Here is a 21,441-nt window from a genome sequence, read left to right on the forward strand (position 1 = left end):
CAGATACTATGGTGATGAGGAACCATATAAGTACCACAGATAGCATACTGTATGACAGTGCTAGGAGGAAGAAATTTCCTTTAATAACAATGCTTAGTGCTTCAGTAGTAGTCGTCATCTGAAGACCTTCAAGCACTTTGCAAATATGACTAAAACTATGTATTTGTTCACAGCTACCTTGTGGTGACTACCAGCATAAAGGATTTAAGATCTTGCTCTATAAGACTTAAGTGATATCATTCCTTTTCCTGGCCCTGCCCGTAGATGACAAAAAATGGGTTATTTCTTACTAAAGTATGGGTGAAAAAGAATGGAGATTAGATGGCATAGCAAAATAATGTAACAGACTTTCATATCTTCAGTTACTCTAATATGTCATCTAAATATCAGATACACAACTGAATATTATGGCACTTTTTCAAAATTTACATATGCTCCCTATTATAGATGTAAGAATAAAATAAATGAATGTTAGCTGAACAGGAAGACGTATATCTTGACACAAGAGTCCTTTCTTATAGCGATCTTGGGATGGGGAGAAGAAGGTTAGGCCCTTCATCAGATTACATAAGTAAGTTATAATATATTCTGTACAAGACACAAGTTGGAGAAATGTCCTTTCATCTTTGGGCAGGATCTGGAAGGATAAGCACTTGTTAAAGTTAGTATAGTTCTTGAGCGCCTCAGATGACAATGTGACACTTTGGGGTTCACCCAGGCCAATAAGGGATTCTGTCACAATCTGCTTTGTAACCTTGTGTGTCTAGTGGCTGGCAGATTGTTGGAGTCAGAGCTCTGGACCAAAGCTACGTGGCCACAAGACACCCATAACACTCTAACCCTGCCCCTCTAGCCCCTGAAATGCCTCCTTTCACCCTCTATGCCAGAGAGGGTAGTTCAGAGCAAGCTACACTGGCTTTCCCTCAGTGGAAGATACCCGCATGACAGGGAATTCTTTGGGCTTTATTAAAGTCCCTTTGTTTTTGCTCAAGTGGTGCAGTGCATTCCAGCTCCTGAAATGCCTTTTCTTACCATAGTCTTAAATCAGGACTATCACCTAAGTTTCATACAGATGTTATACCAGGAAGGAAGACTTGCACTGCATATCCCAGATCCAGGGAGCCCACATACTTATTTCATTTTCATACCAGAAGCAGAGTTGAAGTGCCTGCAGTATTTCACAAGTCAACCATATTTACACTATTGAAGGATTTTGCATCTGTCATGAATTATGTAGTGAGAGTCATCACCCCCTAAAGACACACTTTTACTTCCACTTACTGGCTAGTGATGTGGTTAATATTCCAACCAACCATCCATCATAATAAACAGAATTATGATAAATATTCTCATCCATTACATTATTGGCCAGTGTTTTTTGATACTACTTGACTGGTTCTAGTTTTGACTTGGCTCCCTTTGTGATTATATGTCTACAATGAGAGAGTTATCATTCCAAGGATAAGGCTGCAGTCCTTTCTCAGGTAATATTTCCATTTAGTGGAAATCCATGAGAGTTATTCCTGAGTAGAGGTTTGCTAAGGAGAGCATGATGTGGCCCAAAGAATGGCAGCTATTTTTCTGTTAATTAAGATATCTTTAAAAGATACTTTTTTCTTCCAATCAATATTTCTATTTTAATTTTTTTCAAAACTGTAATGATGGGGTGAGTAAATGTTCTATTTCAAATTACACAAACATACAAGAACAAACCAAATACATTCTGTAAGAGCTACACTTTCATGAGGCAAGAGAGGTAGGCTTGTTTTTGTAGATTAACTAGCTCTGTATTTACTGATACTTGTATCATTGGTGAAACATGGAATTTTACTGCAGAATGATAACCGTCAATATGCTATATATATCATTAGGATTTTTTAAAGTATGAGTTTTTCTGTGGACAGGGCACAGCTGTACACAGGCTAAAATGTGCACAACCACTGTACAACTGTAGTAAAGCATTTTCATTTGTGATCTTTGATATGGAACCGTTATGAATGGATAAAGTCTCAGAGCCTGTTTTTTCCCCCCCTTAGGCTATCAATTCAGGGGCAAAGTTAAGGTTATTTGGTGCCCTTAACATAGCATTTCCATATTTTCAAATGTTTGTTGAAATATAGTTTTAAATATGAAGTTCCTTGGTTTCCAATGTTTGCTTTTTTGACTTCAATATTATGGTAAGGTTTCTCTTTTCCCAAAACCAATAGGTATTCTCAGCATTAACACCAACCTAATAAAGTCTATTGTCTGTGAATTCCTTTACGGTTTGTTTTTGTTGTTTGGTTTTGTTTTAAATGGGAATGCTTTACTTTGCCACACACAGGTGAGAGCAGAAGACAGATTCTTCACTCCTTTTGGATCCCCTCCACTGGACCAGAGGAGCATCATGATGCAGCAAGTGGAGAAGGGAAGAGAGTTCTTCCTGGGACTCCTTTCTCCTCCTTACTATACTGAGGAGTCTTGTAAGGCTCTTCAAATTCAGTACCTGATGAACTTAATGAGGCTTGTCTGCCCTATGAAGGCTGTGTTTTGCTCTCCAGACCTCACCTTCCCCTTCCTGCCACTTGCCCCTCTTTCCCTTCATTCTCCTCCTTCTCCCAGGGTTGCCTCTACAGTGCCTACGTCCAGCCTTCTCCCCTCTTCAGCCCCCATTGTCTCCAGACCGCCAAAATTACAACGGATAGCAACAAACAACTAAGGATCATGCACTATTCTTAGTGCTCCAATCTGCAGCCCTCCACTTCCACAACCAAGCAGTCCTGTGCTGGTAACTCACCCATTCTGCAGTAGGGACAATGCGGGGCTTCCCTTACAATGATTCCTCCCAGCCAGTGGGGACCACTGTGGTGCCAGAATTGAAGGCAGCCGGGTGGGCATTTTATATCCCCTTTGCCTGCTTTCTGCTCCACATGTTTGCTTTGGTGCCACCATGGGGGAGAAGGGAATCAGAGGTGGTCGGCTGCCTCAGTACCCCACTGTCTGGAGAGGTGAGGGTCTAATGGAGGGGGTGTGCAGGATAAGGAACTAGTGGGCAGGATAAGGAACGGACTAATGAGGTGGACGGGGCTAATGGAAGGGACAGGGGTTGACTAATAGGAGGGGATGGGCCATGGTTTGAACGGGCTGACAGAAGAGGATTGGCTAAATGGAAGGGGGCTACTAGGGAGCAGAGGTAAAATGGAGTTGGCTCCCTTCCCTCCTGGGCTCCTTGGACACCCTCTCCCCCGGATGACTCCATTTTAATCTCCAATACAGCAACCAGTCCAGTATCTCTCCAATAACCCCCAAACTCCCTCTCACCCAGTAACCTGTCAATGATCCTTTGGTTGCCTCCAGCTTCCCTCAAGCTGCCTGTGATTCCTCAAAACTTCCTTTCACACCTGCTCCTGATGCTCAGGGAAATCAGTGATTGCTGTCATCAGTAAAATAAATGTTATATGGAGCTTCACAAACTCCAGGTTGCTGGGTGAGTCACTGTTCCCCCTCCCTCTATAAGCCCTCTAGAAGCAGATGGCTGAACAAACAATGAGGCATCTACCCAAAATAAGGCTGATTAGAGAGACAAGGTGGGTGAGTGAGGTAACAGCTTTTATTGCATCAACTTCTGTTGGTCAGACACAATTTTTGAAACTTAGGCCTTGTCTACACTGCCCCTTACAGCGCTGAAACTTTCTTCGCTCAGGGGTGTGAATAAACCCCTCCCGGGTGATGCAAGTTTCAGCACTTTAAAGTGGCAGTGTAGACAGTGCACCAGTGCTGGGAGCTAGTCACCTCACAAAGGTGGTTTTATTACAGCGTGGAGAGAGCTCTCAGCGCTCTGCTGGAACTACACAGCCATGTTGAAGCGCTGCCACGGCAGCGCTTTAACGTCGGCTGTGTAGACATACCCTTACACAGAGCTCTTCTTCAGGTCTGGGTCTTTGCTGACTAAGGACAACCGACTGTGAGTGGATTGTGACATATTCAAGGGACATTTAGTTTCACACCTCAAGGTGGGAAACTGAGGCAAAGTACAGTGCCCAGTGTACTGTGGGCAGGTGTTTGCCATGGCTACATGCTTTTGAATCATGGTGGTGGTGTTTTCCCAAATTAATGCTGGGTTCCCTTTCCCATTTAATAAAAATCTTTGTTTCAATGCAACATACTCAGTGCTTGTAACTGGGGAAGTACTGCTTCTTAGAGGTATTGCCCAGGGTAATGTTTAGTTTTCCCAGATTACTGGGTGGAGGCTGAAGCCAGTTCAGTTTTCTATTAAGACGATCCCCTAGATATTGAACCTGGCCTTTGTTGCTGCCAACGCCATCTGAAACAAGGGTTACATTTCCCCAGACCTGAAGAAGAGCTCTGTGTAACGTCAAAAGCTTGTCACTTTGATCCAATGAAAGATATTACCTCACCCATCTTGTCTCTCTAATATCCTGGGACCAACATGGGTACAACAACACTGCATACAAAATAAGGCTCACAATGCCGTTAGTGACTGATCCCCAGGTATATGGAGCCACTGCGTAGGATGGGGCTTAATGTGGTATTTGATCCAGATACATCCAAGAACTACAAGACTGAGTGTGCACAGTGTGTTTGAGGTTTGATTCCCAGTCCATGGGAGCCTCTGCCCAGCACAGGGCTGTACCGTGTGGGGGGTTTGATCCCCAGTCTATGGGAGCCTCTGCCGAGCACAGGCCTCTATGATGTGTGCGGGTTTGATCCCCAGTCTATGGGAGCATCTGCCCAACACGGGGTTGTACAGTGTGTGTGTGGGGGGGTTGATCCCAAGTCCATGGGAGCGTCTTCCCAGCACAGGGCTGTATGGTGTGTGTGTGGGGGGGGAAGGGTGGTATTGATCTCTGGGCCATGGGATCCTCCGCCCAGCACGGGGCTGTACAGTGTGTGTGTGTGTAGGGTTGATCCCCAGTCCATGGGATCCTCCGCCCAGCACGGGGCTGTACAGTGTGTGTGTGTGTGTAGGGTTGATCCCCAGTCCATGGGATCCTCCGCCCAGCACGGGGCTGTACAGTGTGTGTGTGTGTAGGGTTGATCCCCAGTCCATGGGATCCTCCGCCCAGCACGGGGCTGTACAGTGTGTGTGTGTGTGTAGGGTTGATCCCCAGTCCATGGGATCCTCTGCCCAGCACGGGGCTGTACAGTGTGTGTGTGTGTGTGTAGGGTTGATCCCCAGTCCATGGGATCCTCCGCCCAGCACGGGGCTGTACAGTGTGTGTGTGTGGGGGGGGGGGTTGATCCCCAGTCCATGGGATCCTCCGCCCAGCACGGGGCTGTACAGTGTGTGTGGGGGGGTGGGGTTGATCCCCAGTCCATGGGATCCTCCGCCCAGCACGGGGCTGTACAGTGTGTGTGTGGGGGTGCGGTCGATCCCCAGTGTAGGACAGCTGCTGGCTGCCGCCAGGGTCATGCTCATAGCACCGCGTCGGTGCCATTGCGGGAAGGGGGGCTCTGCCCCCCGGGGACTCCGAGCTCTTCCCTGCGGGGCTCCCGGCGGCAGCGGCCTGCCCTGCTCGGAGCGGCGAGGGATGGGGCCCGGCCCAACGCGGCCTCCGCCGCCCCGGGGAGAGAGCTGCGGGAGGGGCGGGCCGGGAGGCGGAGCGGGCCCCGGATGCACTTGCCCCGGCGCTGCGAGGCCGGCTCCCAGTTCCTGTGCGTGCCCTTAACCTTGCGGGGCTGCCACTGGTGCCTCCTGGCGCGGCCGGGACCTGCGGAGCGCGCGTGGCCCGGAGGGGATCATGTCTCTGGTGGCGGAAGCGTTTGTGACTCAAATAGCAGGTAATGGGCGGGCAGGAGAGGGCGGCGTGGTGGACGGGGCGGGGGAGGAGGAGAGAGTCGGAGTAGAGGGATACGGGGTGGCAGTGGGGGGATGGGTGCGTGGGGTGGGGGCTGGAGCGGGCCGGGGGCAGGCAGGGTTCAGAGGGGGGCATGGGACTAGCAAGGGGGGGGGAGCGGGGTGCTAAAGCCAGTGGGCCCGGCCCAGCTCCCCATACCCGGAGAACCCAGCCATCCTGGCGTCAGGCTCTTGTCGAGTATTGGCACGCCTTGTAAGCAGTGTCAGTAAATGTTACCTGCGTGGTGACCATGTTATTGATGATGCTGTCTGAGGTAGTTTTGCTGTGGTGTTTAAAGAGCTGGATTATTTATTGCAGTAACTATGCTACGTGGCATTGTGTGGTGTCCCACTGTATATGTTATGCCTTGGAAATGTTGTCATGCAAACCTCAGAGTGTTTAATAGCCTGATATCAACAACATGTGTATCCTACAGTGTCGGATTACAAAGGTAAACACATATCACATATTATTTGAATATCTTCGTGTGACTTGGTTGCCCTGCCACCCCAAAAAGTGTTATGGTATATTTTTTTTAACTTGCTAGGCCATTTTCCGCCATCAGAAGTTGAAGTTTATTTGTATCTTATAGAGGCCAACTTTCTCCTCTTTCTTATTTTTCCTCTTCATTCTCTAAAGATACATACAATTTGACACTTGTTACCAAAATATTAAGTTCACGTTCCAAAATCATTTTATTTTGATTTCTGGAAATGTTAAAATGGTGCCCATCTATACGTTGTAGTTGCCCTTGACATTTAACTGCAGCAATTATAGATACCTACCACAAATTCCCCTCCCCCCCTCAATGATTCCTCATACATAACATAGGAATGGCCCTACTGGGTCAGAGCAAAGGTCCAGCTAGCCCAGTATCCTGTCTTCCAACAGTGGCCAGTGCCAGGTGCCCCAAAGGGAATGAACAGAACAGGTAATCATCAAGTGATCCATCCCCTGCCGCTCATCCCTAGCTTCTGGCAAGGAGAGGCTAGGGACCCCATTCCTACCCATCCTGGCTAATAGCCATTGGTGGACCTATCATCCATGAATTTATCTAGTTCTTTTTTGAACCCTGTTATGGTCTTGGCCTTCACAACATCCTCTGGCAAGGAGTTCCACAGGTTGACTGTCCGCTGTGTGAAGAAATACTTCTTTTTATTTGTTTTAAACCTGCCGCCTATTAATTTCATTTGGTGACCCCTAGTTCTTGTGTTATGAGAAGGAGTAAACAACACTTCCTTATCTACTTTCTTTACACCAATCATGATTTTATAGACCTCAATCATATCTCCCCTTTGCTGTCTCTTTTCCAAGCTGAAAAGTCCTAGGTTTATTAATCTCTCCTCATACGGAAGCCATTCCATATCCCTAATCATTTTTGTTGCCCTTTTCTGAACTTTTTCCAATTCCAATATATCTTTTTTGAGATGGGGAGACCACATCTTCACAGAGTGTTCAAGATGTGGGCGTACCATGGATTTATATAGAGGCAACATGATATTTTCTGTCCTATTATCTATCCCTTTCTTAGTTATTCTCAGCATTCTGTTCGCTTTTTTGACTGCCGCTGCATGTTCAGAGGATGTTTTCAGAGAACTATGCACAATGACTCCAAGATCTCTTTCTTGAGTGGTAACAGCTAATTTAGACCCCATCATTTTATATGTATAGTTGGGATTATGCTTTCCAGTGTGCATTGCTTTGCATTTATCAACATTAAATTTAATCTGCCATTTTGTTGCCCAGTCACCCAGTTTTGAGAGATCCTTTTGTAGCTCTTCTCAGTCTGCCTGGGTCTTAACTATCTTTAGTAATTTTGTATCATCTGCAAATTTTGCCGCCTCACTGTTTACCCCTTTTTCCAGATCATTTATGAATTGTTGAATAGGACTGGTCCCAGAACAGACCCCTGGGGGACACCACTATTTACCTCTCTCCATTCTGAAAACTGACCATTTATACCTACCCTTTGTTTCCTATCTTTTAACCAGTTACCAATCCATGAGAGCACCTTCCCCCTTATCCCGTGGCAGCTTACTTCACGTAAGAGCCTTTGGTGAGGGGCCTTGTCAAAGGCATTCTGAAAATCTAAGTACACTATATCCACTGGATCCCCTTGGTCCACATGCTTGTTGACGCCCCCAGAGAATTCTAGTAGATTGGTGAGGCATGATTTCTCTTTACTAAAACCATGTTGACTCTTACTCAACAAATTATGTTCATCTAGATGTCTGACAATATTGTTCTCTCCTCCACCACCCCCTTCCCCCCGCTTTGGGTGGGGAGATAACTTTTTTGGAGTGACAGACCTGAAATCTTGCAGATGCCATGGGAAGCAAGTCTAAGGAGAAAAACTATTGAAGACAGTTGGCAGCTTTTCAAAGAGACATTACTACGAGCAAACTATCCCACTGTGTAGGAAAGATAGGAAGTATTGCAAGAGACCACCCTGGCTTAACCAGAAGATCTTCAATGATCTAAAAATCAAAAAGGAGTCTTACAAAAAGTGGAAACTAGGTCAAATTACAAAGGATGAATATAAAAAAATAACACAAGTACGTAGGGACAAAATTAGAAAGGCCAAGGCACAAAATGAGATCAAACTAGCTAGAGACATAAAGGGTAACAGGAAAACATTCTACGAATACATTAGAAGCAAGAGGAAGACCAAGGACAGGGTAGGCCTGTTACTCAATGAGGGGGGGAAACAATAACAGAAAATGTGGAAATGGCAGAGGTGCTTAATTACTTCTTTGTTTCAGTTTTCGCCAAGAAGGTTGGTGGTGGTTGGATGTCTAACAGTGAATGCCAGTGAAAATGAAGTAAGATCAGAGGCTAAAATAGGGAGAGAGCAAGTTAAATATTACTGAGACAAATTAGATGTCTTCAAGTCACCAGGGTCTGATGAAATGCATCCTAGAATACTCAAGGAGCTGACCGAGGAGATATCTGAGCCATTAGCAATTATCTTTGAAAAGTCATGGAAGACAGGAGAGATTCCAGAAGAGTGGAAAAGGGCAAATATAGTGCCAATCTATAAAAAGGGAAATAAGGACAACCCGGGGAATTACAGACTAGTCAGCTTAACTTCAGTACCTGGAAAGATAATGGAGCAAACAATTAAGCAATCAGTTTGCAAAAATTTAGAAGATAATAAGGTGATAAGTAACAGTCAGCATGGATTTGTCAAGAACAAATTGTGTCAAACCAACCTGATAGCTTTCTTTGACAGGGTAACAAGCTTTGTGGATGGTGGGAAGAGGTAGATGTGGTATATCTTGACTTTACTAAAGCTTTTGAAACTGTATCACATGACCTTCTCATAAACAAACTAGGGAAATGCAACCTAGATGGAGCTCCTATAAGGTGGGTGTATAACTGGCTGGAAAACTATTCCCAGTGGTTCACAGTCATGCTGGAAGGGCATAACGAGTGGGGTGCTGCAGGGATCCATTATGGGTCTGGTTCTGTTCAATATCTTCATCAGTGATTTAGATAATGGCATAGAGAGTATACTTATATAGTTTGTGGACAATACCAAGTTGGGAGGAGTTGCAAGTCCTGTGGAGGATAGAATTATAATTCAAAATGATCTGGACAAACTAGAGAAATGGTCTGAAGTAAATAGGATGAAATTCAATAAGGACAAATGCAAAATACTCCACTTAGGAAGGAACAGTCAGTTGCACACATACAAAATGGGAAATGACTGCCTGGGAAGGAGTACTGCGGAAAGGGATCTGTAGGTCATAGTGGACCACAAGCTAATATGAGTCAACAGTGTAACACTATTTCAAAAAAAGCAAACATCATTCTCGGATGTATTAGCGGGAGTGTTGTAAGCAAGACACAAGAAGTAATTCTTCTGCTCTACTCCGTGCTGTTTAGGCCTCAACTAGAGTATTGTGTCCAGTTCTGGGTGCCACATTTCAGGAAAGATGTGGACAAATTGGAGAAAGTCCAGAGAAGAGCAACACAAATGATTACAGGTCTTAAAACATGACCTGTGAGGGAAGATTGAAAAGCTTGGGTTTGTTTAGTCTGGTAAAGAGAAGACTGAGAGGGGGACATGATAACAGTTTTCAGGTACCTAAAAGGTTGTTACAAGGAGGAGGCAGAAGAGTTGTTCTTCTTAACCTGTGAGGATAGAACAAGAAGCAATGGTCTTAAATTGCAGCAAGGGAGGTTTAGGTTGGAGATTAGGAAAAACTTCCTAATTGTCAGGGTGGTTAAGCACCGGAATAAATTGCCTAGAGAGTTGTGGAATCTCCATCATTGGAGATTTTTAAGAGCAGGTTAGACAAACACCTGTGAGGGATGGTCTAGATAATACTTAGTCCTGCCATGAGTTCAGGGGACTGGACTAGATGACCTTTCAATGTCCCTTCCAGTCCTATGATTCTATGATATTTAGTCTTTTTCCAGATGAGAATGTCTTGGTCAAATTAGAAGTTAGTCAGGCAAGTTGTTCTTCAGTTTTAGATAGGGATTTGTGGAAAATATGGTTATATGACTCTGCAAATGGCTGAATAACTCTCCTCTTAGCTAAGGTGTTGCATAAAACTCTGCACCAAATGAATTCCTTAGATGTCCACCTTCCTGCTGTCTTCTGTAGCTTCATAGATTTTTAAGGCCAGAAAAGACTTATGATGATCTAGTCTGATCTCCAGCATAACACAGGCCATAGAATTTCACCAAGTGAAATTTTTCAAGCCCATAACTTCTAGCAGATCTACAGTGCATTGGTTGGAAACACATCAACTTTGATTAAAGACTTCAACTGGTGGAGAATCCACCACATACCTAGGTAAGTTAATGGTTAATTACACTTACTGTTAAAAATGTGTACCTTATTTCTAGTCTGAATTTGTCCAGCTTCGCTGTCCAGCTCATTAATCTAGCTCGCAAAGTCATAACAAGATCTAAAGAGCCCTCTACAGTCTATTGAACCTTATTCTATAAAACAAACTTATGACCTGACCTCTGCTTTGTCGGAAAATGCTCAGTGTCAAAGCACTTATCTGGCCTTAAAATAATAGACGTTTCAGCCATAAAAAGCTGAGGGAGGGATACCTCGGGGGTGGGAGGGGGAGAGAGAGTTCGGTTGCGGGAGGGATAGCTCAGTGGTTTGAGCATTGGTCCGCTAAACCCAGGGTTGTGAGTTCAATCCTTGAGGGGGCCATTTAGGGATCTGGGGCAAAAATTGGGGATTGATCCTGCTTTGAGCAGGGGGTTGGACTAGATGACCTCTTGAGGTCCCTTCCAACCCTGATATTCTATGATTCTAGTTTTCATAGCTGATCTGCATTACAGACCGTACAGTTATAGACTGAAAGTAAATGAAAACAGAAAATCTTCCAGTATGAACAAAATAAGTATTTTTGGAGATTAACTCATGCAGTATCTTGGCCAATATCCATTACATTTCTTAGCTTTCCCAAGAAGTTACTCACCTTGAGCCAGTGGGCTGGGGAGGGAAGAAAGCTATTGGACACTAGAGGTTGTACTGAATGGACTCCTCAAAAGTGGGTGTGCCTCATCTTGCCTGTTGCCCCAGAACCTTGTAGTAAAGATACATCGCTAGGATCATGTATGTGGCATGAATTGGAATCACAAACTCAAATTGCCTCACAGTACCTTCTCTTGAATAGGCTACATAGAAAGTGACACTGATGATTATAAATCTTAGTGTCAAAAGGGGGATTATGTTGGATCATATTAAAGAAGTTCTGTATTAAAATCACAAATGAGTTTGATTCCCTATAGTTTAAATTCCAGGGTATTACTAATTAAGAGGTCTCTTGGTTTTTGGTACTGTTTCTCTCCCTCTTTGTATGAAACTTGCAAGCTGCTAATTGTGTTAGTACATTCTAAGACAGAGTCTCTTCTCAAAGCAATTCTTTGTAACAACAACTACTCACACAGAGAGAGACTCAAAATAATACTCTGTAACAACAGAAACAGCACGCAGAGACTCCCCGCCCTTTTGTTGTATTCATCTCACTTTGTTAACAATTGTGATTAAAATAGAGATAGAGGATGTGTGTGGATTGATGTTTGGTGTGGATAATAACTGAATGATCAGGGAGGTGCCAGCCTAAGAATCCAGTGTCCATCGGCTGAAGAAGGCGTCAAGTGGAAATAACCAGAGGACCCCCGGAGGGCAGACTGGAATCCACCCAAGAGCCTCAAGGATGGGAGAACCAAAGAACAAGATAACATCTGGCAGCACGGAGCCGTCAGGAATGTGTCATCTGCTGATTGATTCAGCAACAGCATGATGAAGCAATTCCCATAGACTGGCATAGGAAGAAATTCCTATAAAAATGGACTCTAGAAAGTGAGAACTTTGGGGTCTGATTTTGCAAACCAACTTCCAGGAGCATCAGATGAGCATCTGACAAGGCCCTGCTCCCTCCTCGTGTCCAGGCCACCTGGCCAGTGGCTTGGCATGAGCAATTCTAAGGCTGGTAACTATGATAACAACCTTGCAGAACCTGTGTGTGTGTGTGTGTGTATGTGTATATGAATGTATGAATAAATATGAGATTGAATGGAATGTTATAGCTATAACTAACTGCTTACTATGATTCTTTCTGTATTCACAATAAATGTGGCATTTTGCCTTTTCCCCTTTAATAAGATCCTGCTGGTTTTTATTTTATTGGTATAACACATTACATTTCTTAGCTTTCCCAAGAAGTTACTCAGTAAACAGGGCCCCAGGGTATTACTTTAGTAATGTAGTATTTTAGAAGAGGCGATTTTTAAAAAAAAATAAAAATAGTCAAATATGCTCCAGTGCATACTGTGTGCTGAGCAAACTGAAGAGATGAAGTACAGTTTCTCATTCTTATGCCAAAGGCAAGCAGTTGTGCCCACACGTAAGAATATGTTTTTGAGGGTGAAAAAAGTGCTATATTAGAAAGAATACCATTTTAAAATTGATTGCTTTAAAATGTCCTTATTTTCTACGTCTCCGTTTGTGAGTACTGGTTTCCTATTATGCATTCATGGAAATGTAATCATGACTAAGAATTTTTTACATCAGTAATAAAAATGAAATTTGATTGTTTTCATGAACAGGACCCTCTATTATTAGCCAATCATTTTGTCATGGCAATTCCAATTAACTCTAACTGCCCTAGCAATATAGCAGCCATAAAACATGGCTTTTTCACATGTGCACTTAAATAGAATCAGCCCAGCATAGTTTATTTTCTAGAAATGTATTAGAAGCAGAGGATTTTTTTCTGTCAAGGAATGTGTCATAACTTCTCAGAGGATGTCGACTTTTTTAAAGTACTGCCTATCCTCCTCTTTACCATACTTCATGCATTCCCATCAAGACAGTGGGTACAGCATCTCATACTTAATCACTTAACCACATGCTTGAATATCTGCAATATTTCAGCAGACTGGTGAATGGTAATTTCTTAAGGGCTCTGTGTGAGTTGTGTCCATTTGAACAGGCATGGGCTGAAATTGTGGAAAAGCAGCATCACTTGCCCCATAACCTCAGCCATGCTAAACACAATGCCATCAACAGCCTCAGGAACAACTCTGACATCATAATCAAAAAGGCTGACAAAGGAGGTGCTGTTGTCATCATGAATAAGTTGGAATATGAACAAGAGGCTGCTAGACGGCCCTCTAACTCCACATTCTACAGGCCATTATCCTCTGATCCCACTGAGGAATACCAAAAGAAACTATACCATCTGCTCAAGAAACTCCCCAAAAAAGCACAGGAACAGATCTGTACTGACACATGCCTAGAACCCCAACCAGGAGTATTCTTTTTGCTACCCAAGATCCATAAACCTGGAAATCCTGGATGCCCCATCATCTCAGGCATTGGCACCCTAACAGCAGGATTGTGTGACTATGTGGACTCTCTCCGCAGGCCCTACTCTACCAGCACTCCCAGCTATCTTCGAGACACCACTGACTTCCTGAGGAAACTACAATCCATCGGTGATCTTCCAGAAAACACCATCCTGGCCGCTATGGATGCAGAAGCCCTCTACGCAGACATTCCACACAAAGATGGACTACAAGCTATCAGGAACAGTATCCATGATAATGTCCTGGCAAACCTGGTGGCTGAACTTTGTGATTTTGTCTTCACCCACAACTATTTCACATTTGGGGACAATGTATACCTTCAAGTCAGCGGCACTGCTATGGGTACTCGCATGGCCCCACAGTATGCCAACATTTTTATGGCTGACTTAGAACAATGCTTCCTTAGCTCTCGTCCCCTAACGCCCCTACTCTGCTTGCACTACATTGATGACATCTTCATCATCTGGACCCATGGGAAAGAAGCCCTTGAGGAATTCCATCATGATTTCAACAATTTCCATCCCACCATCAACCTCAGCCTGGACCAATCCACACAAGCGGTCCATTTCCTGGACACTACTGTGCTAATAAGCGATGGTCACATAAACACCACCCTATACCAGAAACCTACTGACCACTATACTTAACTACATGCCTCCAGCTTCCATCCAGGACACACCATACGATCCATTGTCTACAGCCAAGCTCTACGGTACAACCACATTTGCTCCAACCCCTCAGACAGAGACAAACACCTACAAGATCTCTATCAAGCATTCTTAAAACTACAATACCCACCTGCTGAAGTGAGAAAACAGATTGACAGAGCCAGAAGAGTACCGAGAAATCACCTACTACAGGACAGGCCCAACAAAGAAAATAACAGAACGCCACTAGCCATCAGCTTCAGCCCCCAACTAAAACCTCTCCAGCTCATCATCAAAGATCTACAACCTATCCTGAAAGACGATCCCCCACTCTCACAGATCTTGGGAAACAGACCAGTCCTCGCTTACAGACAGCCCCCCAACCTGAAGCAAATACTCACCAGCAACCATACAACAAAAACACTAACCCAGGAACCTATCCTTGCAACAAAGCCCAATGCCAACTGTGTCCACATATCTATTCAGGGGACACCATCACAGGACATAATCACATCAGCCACGCCATCAGAGGCTCGTTCACCTGCACATCTACCAATGTGATATATGCATCATGTGCCAGCAGTGCCCTTCTGCTATGTACATTGGCCAAACTGGGCAGTCTCTACGCAAAAGAATAAATGGACACAAATCTAACATCAGGAATCATAACATTAAAAAACCAGTAGGAGAACACTTCAATCTCTGGTCACTCAGTAACAGACTTAAAGGTGGCAGTTTTGCAACAGAAAAGCTTCAAGAACAGACTCCAACGAGAAACTGCCGAACTCAAATTATTTACAAACTAGATACCATTAACTTGGGATTGAATAGAGACTGGGAGTGGCTGGGTCATTACACAAATTGAATCATGTTAAGTATCCTCACACCTTCTTGTCAACTGTCTGAAATGGGCCATCTTGATTATCACTACAAAAGTTTTTTTTCTCCTGCTGATAATAGCTCATCTTAATTAATTAGCCTCTTAGAGTTGGTATGGCAACCTCCACCTTTTCATGTTCTCTGTATGTGTATATATATCTTCTTACTATATGTTCCATTCTGTGCATCTGATGAAGTGGGCTGTAGCCCATGAAAGCTTATGCTCAAATAAATTTGTTAGTCTCTAAGGTGCCACGAGTACTTTTGTTCATTTGAACATGCTGAGTATAGTCTGCTGCTCTAATGCACTAATGATTAAATATAAAAAGATGAACAAATCATTTATGTGGAGTAAGAAGCTTTTTATGGTAATGTTGGCTGGGTAATGCTAAAACCATTCACTTATACTTTTCTCTTTTGAATATACAAGATATTGCTGCTGTAAGCTAGAGGAAAAATAACATTTTTCTGTAGCTTTATGAACTGTAAGTATAAATGTTTCATGCATGGCAGATAGTGCATATGTAAACAGATTATAGTAATGCAAACCTATCTCTGAAATACATCCAACAATATATTCTCCCATAGATATGAAAGAGACCATATGCAGACTAATCCTGAATCGATCACAAAATAGCTACAAGGATAGTAAATGAGTTCTTATAGCATTGGTAAGTTTTTTAGGAGCCCAGCTCTGAAATGGTGTAAAATATTAATCTCTTAACTCAATCTGTTTTTGTGAGATATCAGATGCTGAAATTATCTAGAAAGACTATTGCAAAGATGGACAAAGAGTAGGGCGAAAAAGAACCTTTCCCAAGCACTGGTTCTAGACCAAGGATTGCTAATTGCTCGTGTGCTGTACCCAGATTCTTAGGGTATGGCTACACTTGCAGATGTAGAGTGCTTTGAGTTAAACCAGCCTTCGGAGAGCGCAGTAGGGAAAGTGCTGCAGTCTGTCCACACTCACAGCTTCAAGAGCACTGGTGTGGCCACATTGCGGCACTTGCAGCGGCATTGGGCACGGTGCATTATGGGCAGCTATCCCAGCATGCAAGTGACTGCAACTTGCTTTTCAAATGGGGTGGGGTGGAGTGTGACAGGGAGTGTGTTGTGTGTATGTGGGGGAAGAGAGAGTGGGTTTTTTGGGGGCTGAGAGCATGTCAGCATGCTGTCTTGTAAGTTCAGACAGCAGCAGACCCTCCTCTACACCCCCCCCCCCGCCTTTCTCTCTCACACACGGTATTCCACACTAATGGTTGCTTTGTCTCGGAGCAGATAAGCATGCCGGATGTCAGAAATGGAGCTTTCAAAGGACATATCTGCATTCCTACAGTGATTCAAAAACAATGACAAGAGTGGCCATTTGACTTAAGGGGATTATGGGACGTTTCCAGAGGCTGATCAGAGTGCAGGAATGCAACTCCTCATTCACACTGGCGCCGCGGTGCTCCAGCAGGGGTGCAGCAAACGTTATTCCACTCGCCGAGGTGGAGTACCAGCAGCAGCGTAGCCGCGGAGTCAGAGCGCTCTACGTGCCTTGCCAGTGTGGACGGGTAGTGAGCTAGTGTGCCCGGGGTGCCTTTATTGCGCTGTAACTCGCAAGTGTAGCCAAGTCCTTAGTCTAATTGTAGTACTGCGGGAAATTAATACAGTTTGAAAAACATGCTCCCTCTGCCTATATATATTTTATACTCCCAAAAAGTCTACCCCCAGTGCAATAAAGGTGTGTGTAAAAATAAATTGTCTGTCTGCATCTTTTATGTATTAAGATGAACCATGATTTTGCTAATAATAAATATATAGAGGACAAAACTTGCCACATAAATTGTTCTTACAGATAAAAGTTCAAAGTCTAAATAATAATACAAAATGCCTTCTTAGTTGGTGTATAACAGAAATATGGATGTATATCATGTTAATAGTTCAAGCTTGTATGTTGCAAAAGTAGTTGTACTTGCTTCAAACTAGCTTTAAGCAGTCTGTGCTGTAGTCAACATCAATGCAAGCTGTTTTAAAGGGGCACTGTCAGGTTAAATGTTATTTTTTAATAAACAGAACTTTTATAATGCTAACACCACCTTAGGCTAGTGTAGTTTCCATATGTTTTATAGCTATGTTTGAGCTGATTGCCTGTCAAATCTCTTCTAGGTCAGAGGAGAAATAATTTACTTTCATTGTTTTGATACACTGTGCATTTCACTTGAGAGAGTCTTATTTCCTGGTTTAAGAAGTAATACAATTACAGCTCATAAATGTAAAATGCTTCCGTGGTTGTTTCTGGATCCATTAAGACTAAGCAATCTTTCTCTAATTGGTATTTATTGTCTCATGTTTTCTGTTAAAGTAACAGCTTCTCTTGTCTCTTGACAGACAAACTTGATTACTTTTAAAAATATAATTATAAATTTAACAGATGAAGGGAAGACAGTAGATATATTTCTGGATGTTAGTAACATTTTATACTCTCTTATTTGATATGATCTTATGAAAGCTTACTTGCAAAGTTAGGTTTTAGTTTTAAAATGGCTTGAATATGAACAGTGGCCGGTGAATTGAAAACTGACCAAAAGACTGCAACAAAGGTTAGTACAAGTCCAAAGTATTTTTAGAGTGAGTGCAGTAATTGCTCTGGGAAAGCATCAGGTTTTTCCCATCTCTCCCCCCAGTTTCCTCCTTCTGCCCCTTGGGATAAATACATGCACCTCCCCATGAAAATCCCATTTTCTTTTTCCTTTCCTTTTCTCTTTTGAAACTAAAACAAATAGGGGTGTGTGTGGGAGAATTGGGACTCTATTGCTGCCATTCCAAGCTCCAGTGCTCTGGGCACTAAACAGGTACACATACCACTACACTGTTGGCACATTCCTTAGACTGGCTTTTTAAAATTATAATGAAAGATACAGTAGTGTGCAAAGTTGCAGTGTGTGTATTGGAGGTGTAGGAAGCAGAGGAAAGCAGGGAAGAGAAGGTGTCCATTGGGATTCTATGGGGTTTGATCTTTAAATCCAGTCTTATTTAACATCTTTAATTATTAGAAGGAGGTATAAATAGCCTGTTAATCTGCACATTTAATTTTACTATGAACTGGAAGAAGGTGCTTATAACAGTCAAGACAAATAGTGCAAAATGGATCAGAGAAATTAGAAAATAACAAAATGAAATTGCAAATAATGTAGAGGGGAAAATGTAAGCCTTATTTGGGAGGGGGGAAATTATTCATAACACAGGTATTGAATTGAAGGGTGAAACCTAATAGATAGAAATGCTGAAAGAGGTGGTAGGCTAATATGCCAAACTGAGGAATACCTTTCTAGCTGTTGTATCGCAAACTGGCATCCCTTCTGGAGTCCATACGTAGGGATAGGTTTCAGTGGTAGCTGTGTTAGTCTGTATCAGCAAAAAGAACAAGGAGTCCTTGTGGCACTTAGAGACTAACACATTTATTTGGGCATAAGCTTTCGTGGGCTAGAACCCACTTCATCAGATGTATGAAGTAAAAGATACAGAAGCAGGTATAAATACATGAAAGGATGTGGGTTGCTTTACCAAGTGTTAGATCAGTCTAACGATATAAATCAATTAACAGCAGGATACCAAGGGAGGAGAAATAACTTTTGAAGTGGTTAGTGAGTGGCTCATTACAGACAGTTGACAAGAAGGTGTGAGTAACAGTAGGGAGAAATTAGTATTGGGGAAATTAAGTTTAGTTTTTGTAATGACCCAACCACTCCCAGTCTTTATTCAGGACTAATCTGATGGTATCTAGTTTTCAAATTAATTCCAGTTCTGCAGCTTCACATTGGAGTCTGTTTTTGAAGTTTTTTTGTTGAAGAATTGCCACTTTGAGGTCTGTATTGAGTGACCAGAGAGATTGAAGTGTTCTCCTACTGGCTTTTGAATGTTATGATTCCTGATGTCAGATTTGTGTCCATTTATTCTTTTGTGTAGAGACTGTCCGATTTGGCCAATGTACATGGCAGAGGGGCATTGTAGGGATGTTGCAAAGGTCTCTGATTTTACTGCACCTAAAATATTGCATTTGATTTTGGGCACCTTATTACTAGAAAGATATTGACAAGTTGGAAGGTGTTCAGAAAAGAGCCCCCTGCTCGCCTCAAAAAATGATCAGGAGGCTGAAGACACTGATTTAAGAGGAAAGTTTAAAGTACAGTGAATGTAAATAACTTGGATAATAGATGACCAAGTTCCAATTCAGGTTGGTATTTAAGCATTTGAGTAGCCCCATTGATTTCATTGGGACACCTCACATGGTTAAGGTTACACACATGCCTAAGTACTTTGCTGAATCCTAGTAGCTCAAGGAGGGAGGGATAGCTCGGTGGTTTTAGCATTGGCCTGCTAAACCCGGCGTTGTGAGTTCAATCCTTGAGGGGGCCATTTAGGGATCTGGGGTAAAAAAAATTGGGGATTGGTCCTGCTTTGAGCAGGGGGTTGGACTAGATGACCTCTTGAGGTCCCTTCCAACCCTGATATTCTATGATAGTCAAAATGGGTCAGGTGACCTAAATCTAAGGCCAGGTCTACACTAAAAAGTTAAGTCAAGCGAGTTATGTCACTCAGGGGCATGAAAAATCCACACCCCTGAGCAACATAGTTAAGCCAATCTAACCACCTTTGTACGCAATGCTAGGTTGACAGAAGAATTCTTTTGTTGACCTAGCTACAGCCTCTTGGGGAGGTGGGTTACCTGCAGAACCCCAGCCATCGCTGTAGTGAGTGTCTACACTGAAGCGCTGTGAGCTGCAGTTCTGCTTCTGTGCCACTGTAGCAGTGCAGGTGTAGATGTAGCCTAAAAGTAGTTGAAGGCTGTTCACATAAGGCAGGAAGATGATGTATTTAGAGTGGCATAGGAAGGTGTCGTGACCCGGGGGTGCCTGGGGTAGCCCTCACTGGAAATGCCAAGGTCAGGGCAGGCTGCAAAAGAGAGAGCCGGTACTCCCAAGACTGGTGGGTAACACTGAAGTTAAACTCCCCAACCGGTCACAAACTGTGCTTCTGATCCCCCATGCTGGTTATCAAGAAGCTAAAACAGAAATCACACAGCCCTCTTTATTGCATTCCAGTTCTCTGGCTCCCAGTCAGCACCTAGCTGACGTATAGTGAGAAGTTATTTTAAAAACTCTGCTCACATGTGCAAAATGTTCTTCTGATCCCAAAGGGTCAGCCATGTTGCCAGGTCAATATTAGGTTGGATCTTACCCAAAATACCACGCTGCCAGCCAATGCTTTAGTGCCTAAAACTAAAGGTTTATTATATAGAAAAAAGAAAAAACAAGAAGAGAGTTGTTAAATGATAAAGCACTCAAATATATACAGAGACTATCAAAATCCATATATCAGGTTCTTAGCAGTACTGGTGAGTTTGCTGGTTTGAAAGTCCCTCTGGAACACATCCACAGCTTGCATTGGTCATCCAGTCCTTTGTTCAGAGCTTCAGTCTGTAGAAAAGTTACTCCAGAGGTAAGAAGCAGGACTGAAGGCAAAATGGAGAAGATGCAGCTGCCCTTTATAGTCTTTTGCCATGCAGCTAGTATTTCCTACAGTGCTGATGCCAGTCTGTCTGCGGATGTCACCCAGATGCACAGCACAAGTTTGGGAATGCAGATATACCACATATATCTATAACTTACAATACAAAGATGATGCAAACCTGTAAACAAGATTATCATACCTGGTAAATTATAACATTTTCACAAATACCTTATGTGGCATATCTGGCGCACACATTGCAATTTTACAGTATTGGTATTCATGATATCCTAAAGTGACCCTCAGATTCCATACAGTGTCACAGGTATAACTAGGAGTTATGGAATTGCTTTGAGAGGGAGGATTTCACATGAATAGAACAAGTAATAGTATGTCATTTCTTGAGGATTTTCTTTATAAGTCCTCTTAAGTTGCCTAACCCTTTGTCCTCACTCCCAGGAAAACATATAGATTTTGTTTTAGGAGCTGCATTTATTTATTTTATTTTATTTTATTTTATTTTATTTTAATTTTGACCTGGTTTTATCCTGACTGGTCTTAGGTCTTCAATCTTTATCCTGTCAGATACTCCTATGTGGTGCAGAGCATCCTCAATACCCATTGACTTCAAGTGAGAGATGTGGGTACTCAGCTCTAGTCAAAAGTTTTCAGTATTTTGTAGGGTCAACGCCCTACCCTTGCAGTAAATGCCAGCTAGAACACCCAGTTCAAATAAG

The 21,441-nt window shown here is 43.1% G+C and overlaps 1 protein-coding gene across 3 annotated transcripts in view; it reads left to right on the plus strand.

The window, feature by feature from the left end:
• The first annotated feature begins 5,594 nt into the window (after nucleotides 1-5,594).
• Nucleotides 5,595-21,441, plus strand: part of MTX2 (metaxin 2) — a 52,318-nt gene continuing 36,471 nt past the window's right edge. Inside the window, exon 1 of one of the 3 annotated variants that reach the window (XM_037912158.2) lies at nucleotides 5,595-5,781. In XM_037912158.2, coding sequence (XP_037768086.1) covers nucleotides 5,742-5,781 — 40 coding nt within the window. In that variant the 5' untranslated portion in view covers nucleotides 5,595-5,741. The remainder of the gene's footprint in view (nucleotides 5,782-21,441) is intronic. The other 2 variants (XM_037912160.2, XM_037912159.2) reach the window with 2 other exon arrangements.

Source organism: Chelonia mydas, chromosome 11 (assembly GCF_015237465.2).
Source record: "Chelonia mydas isolate rCheMyd1 chromosome 11, rCheMyd1.pri.v2, whole genome shotgun sequence".
Taxonomy (NCBI): Eukaryota; Metazoa; Chordata; order Testudines; family Cheloniidae; genus Chelonia; species Chelonia mydas.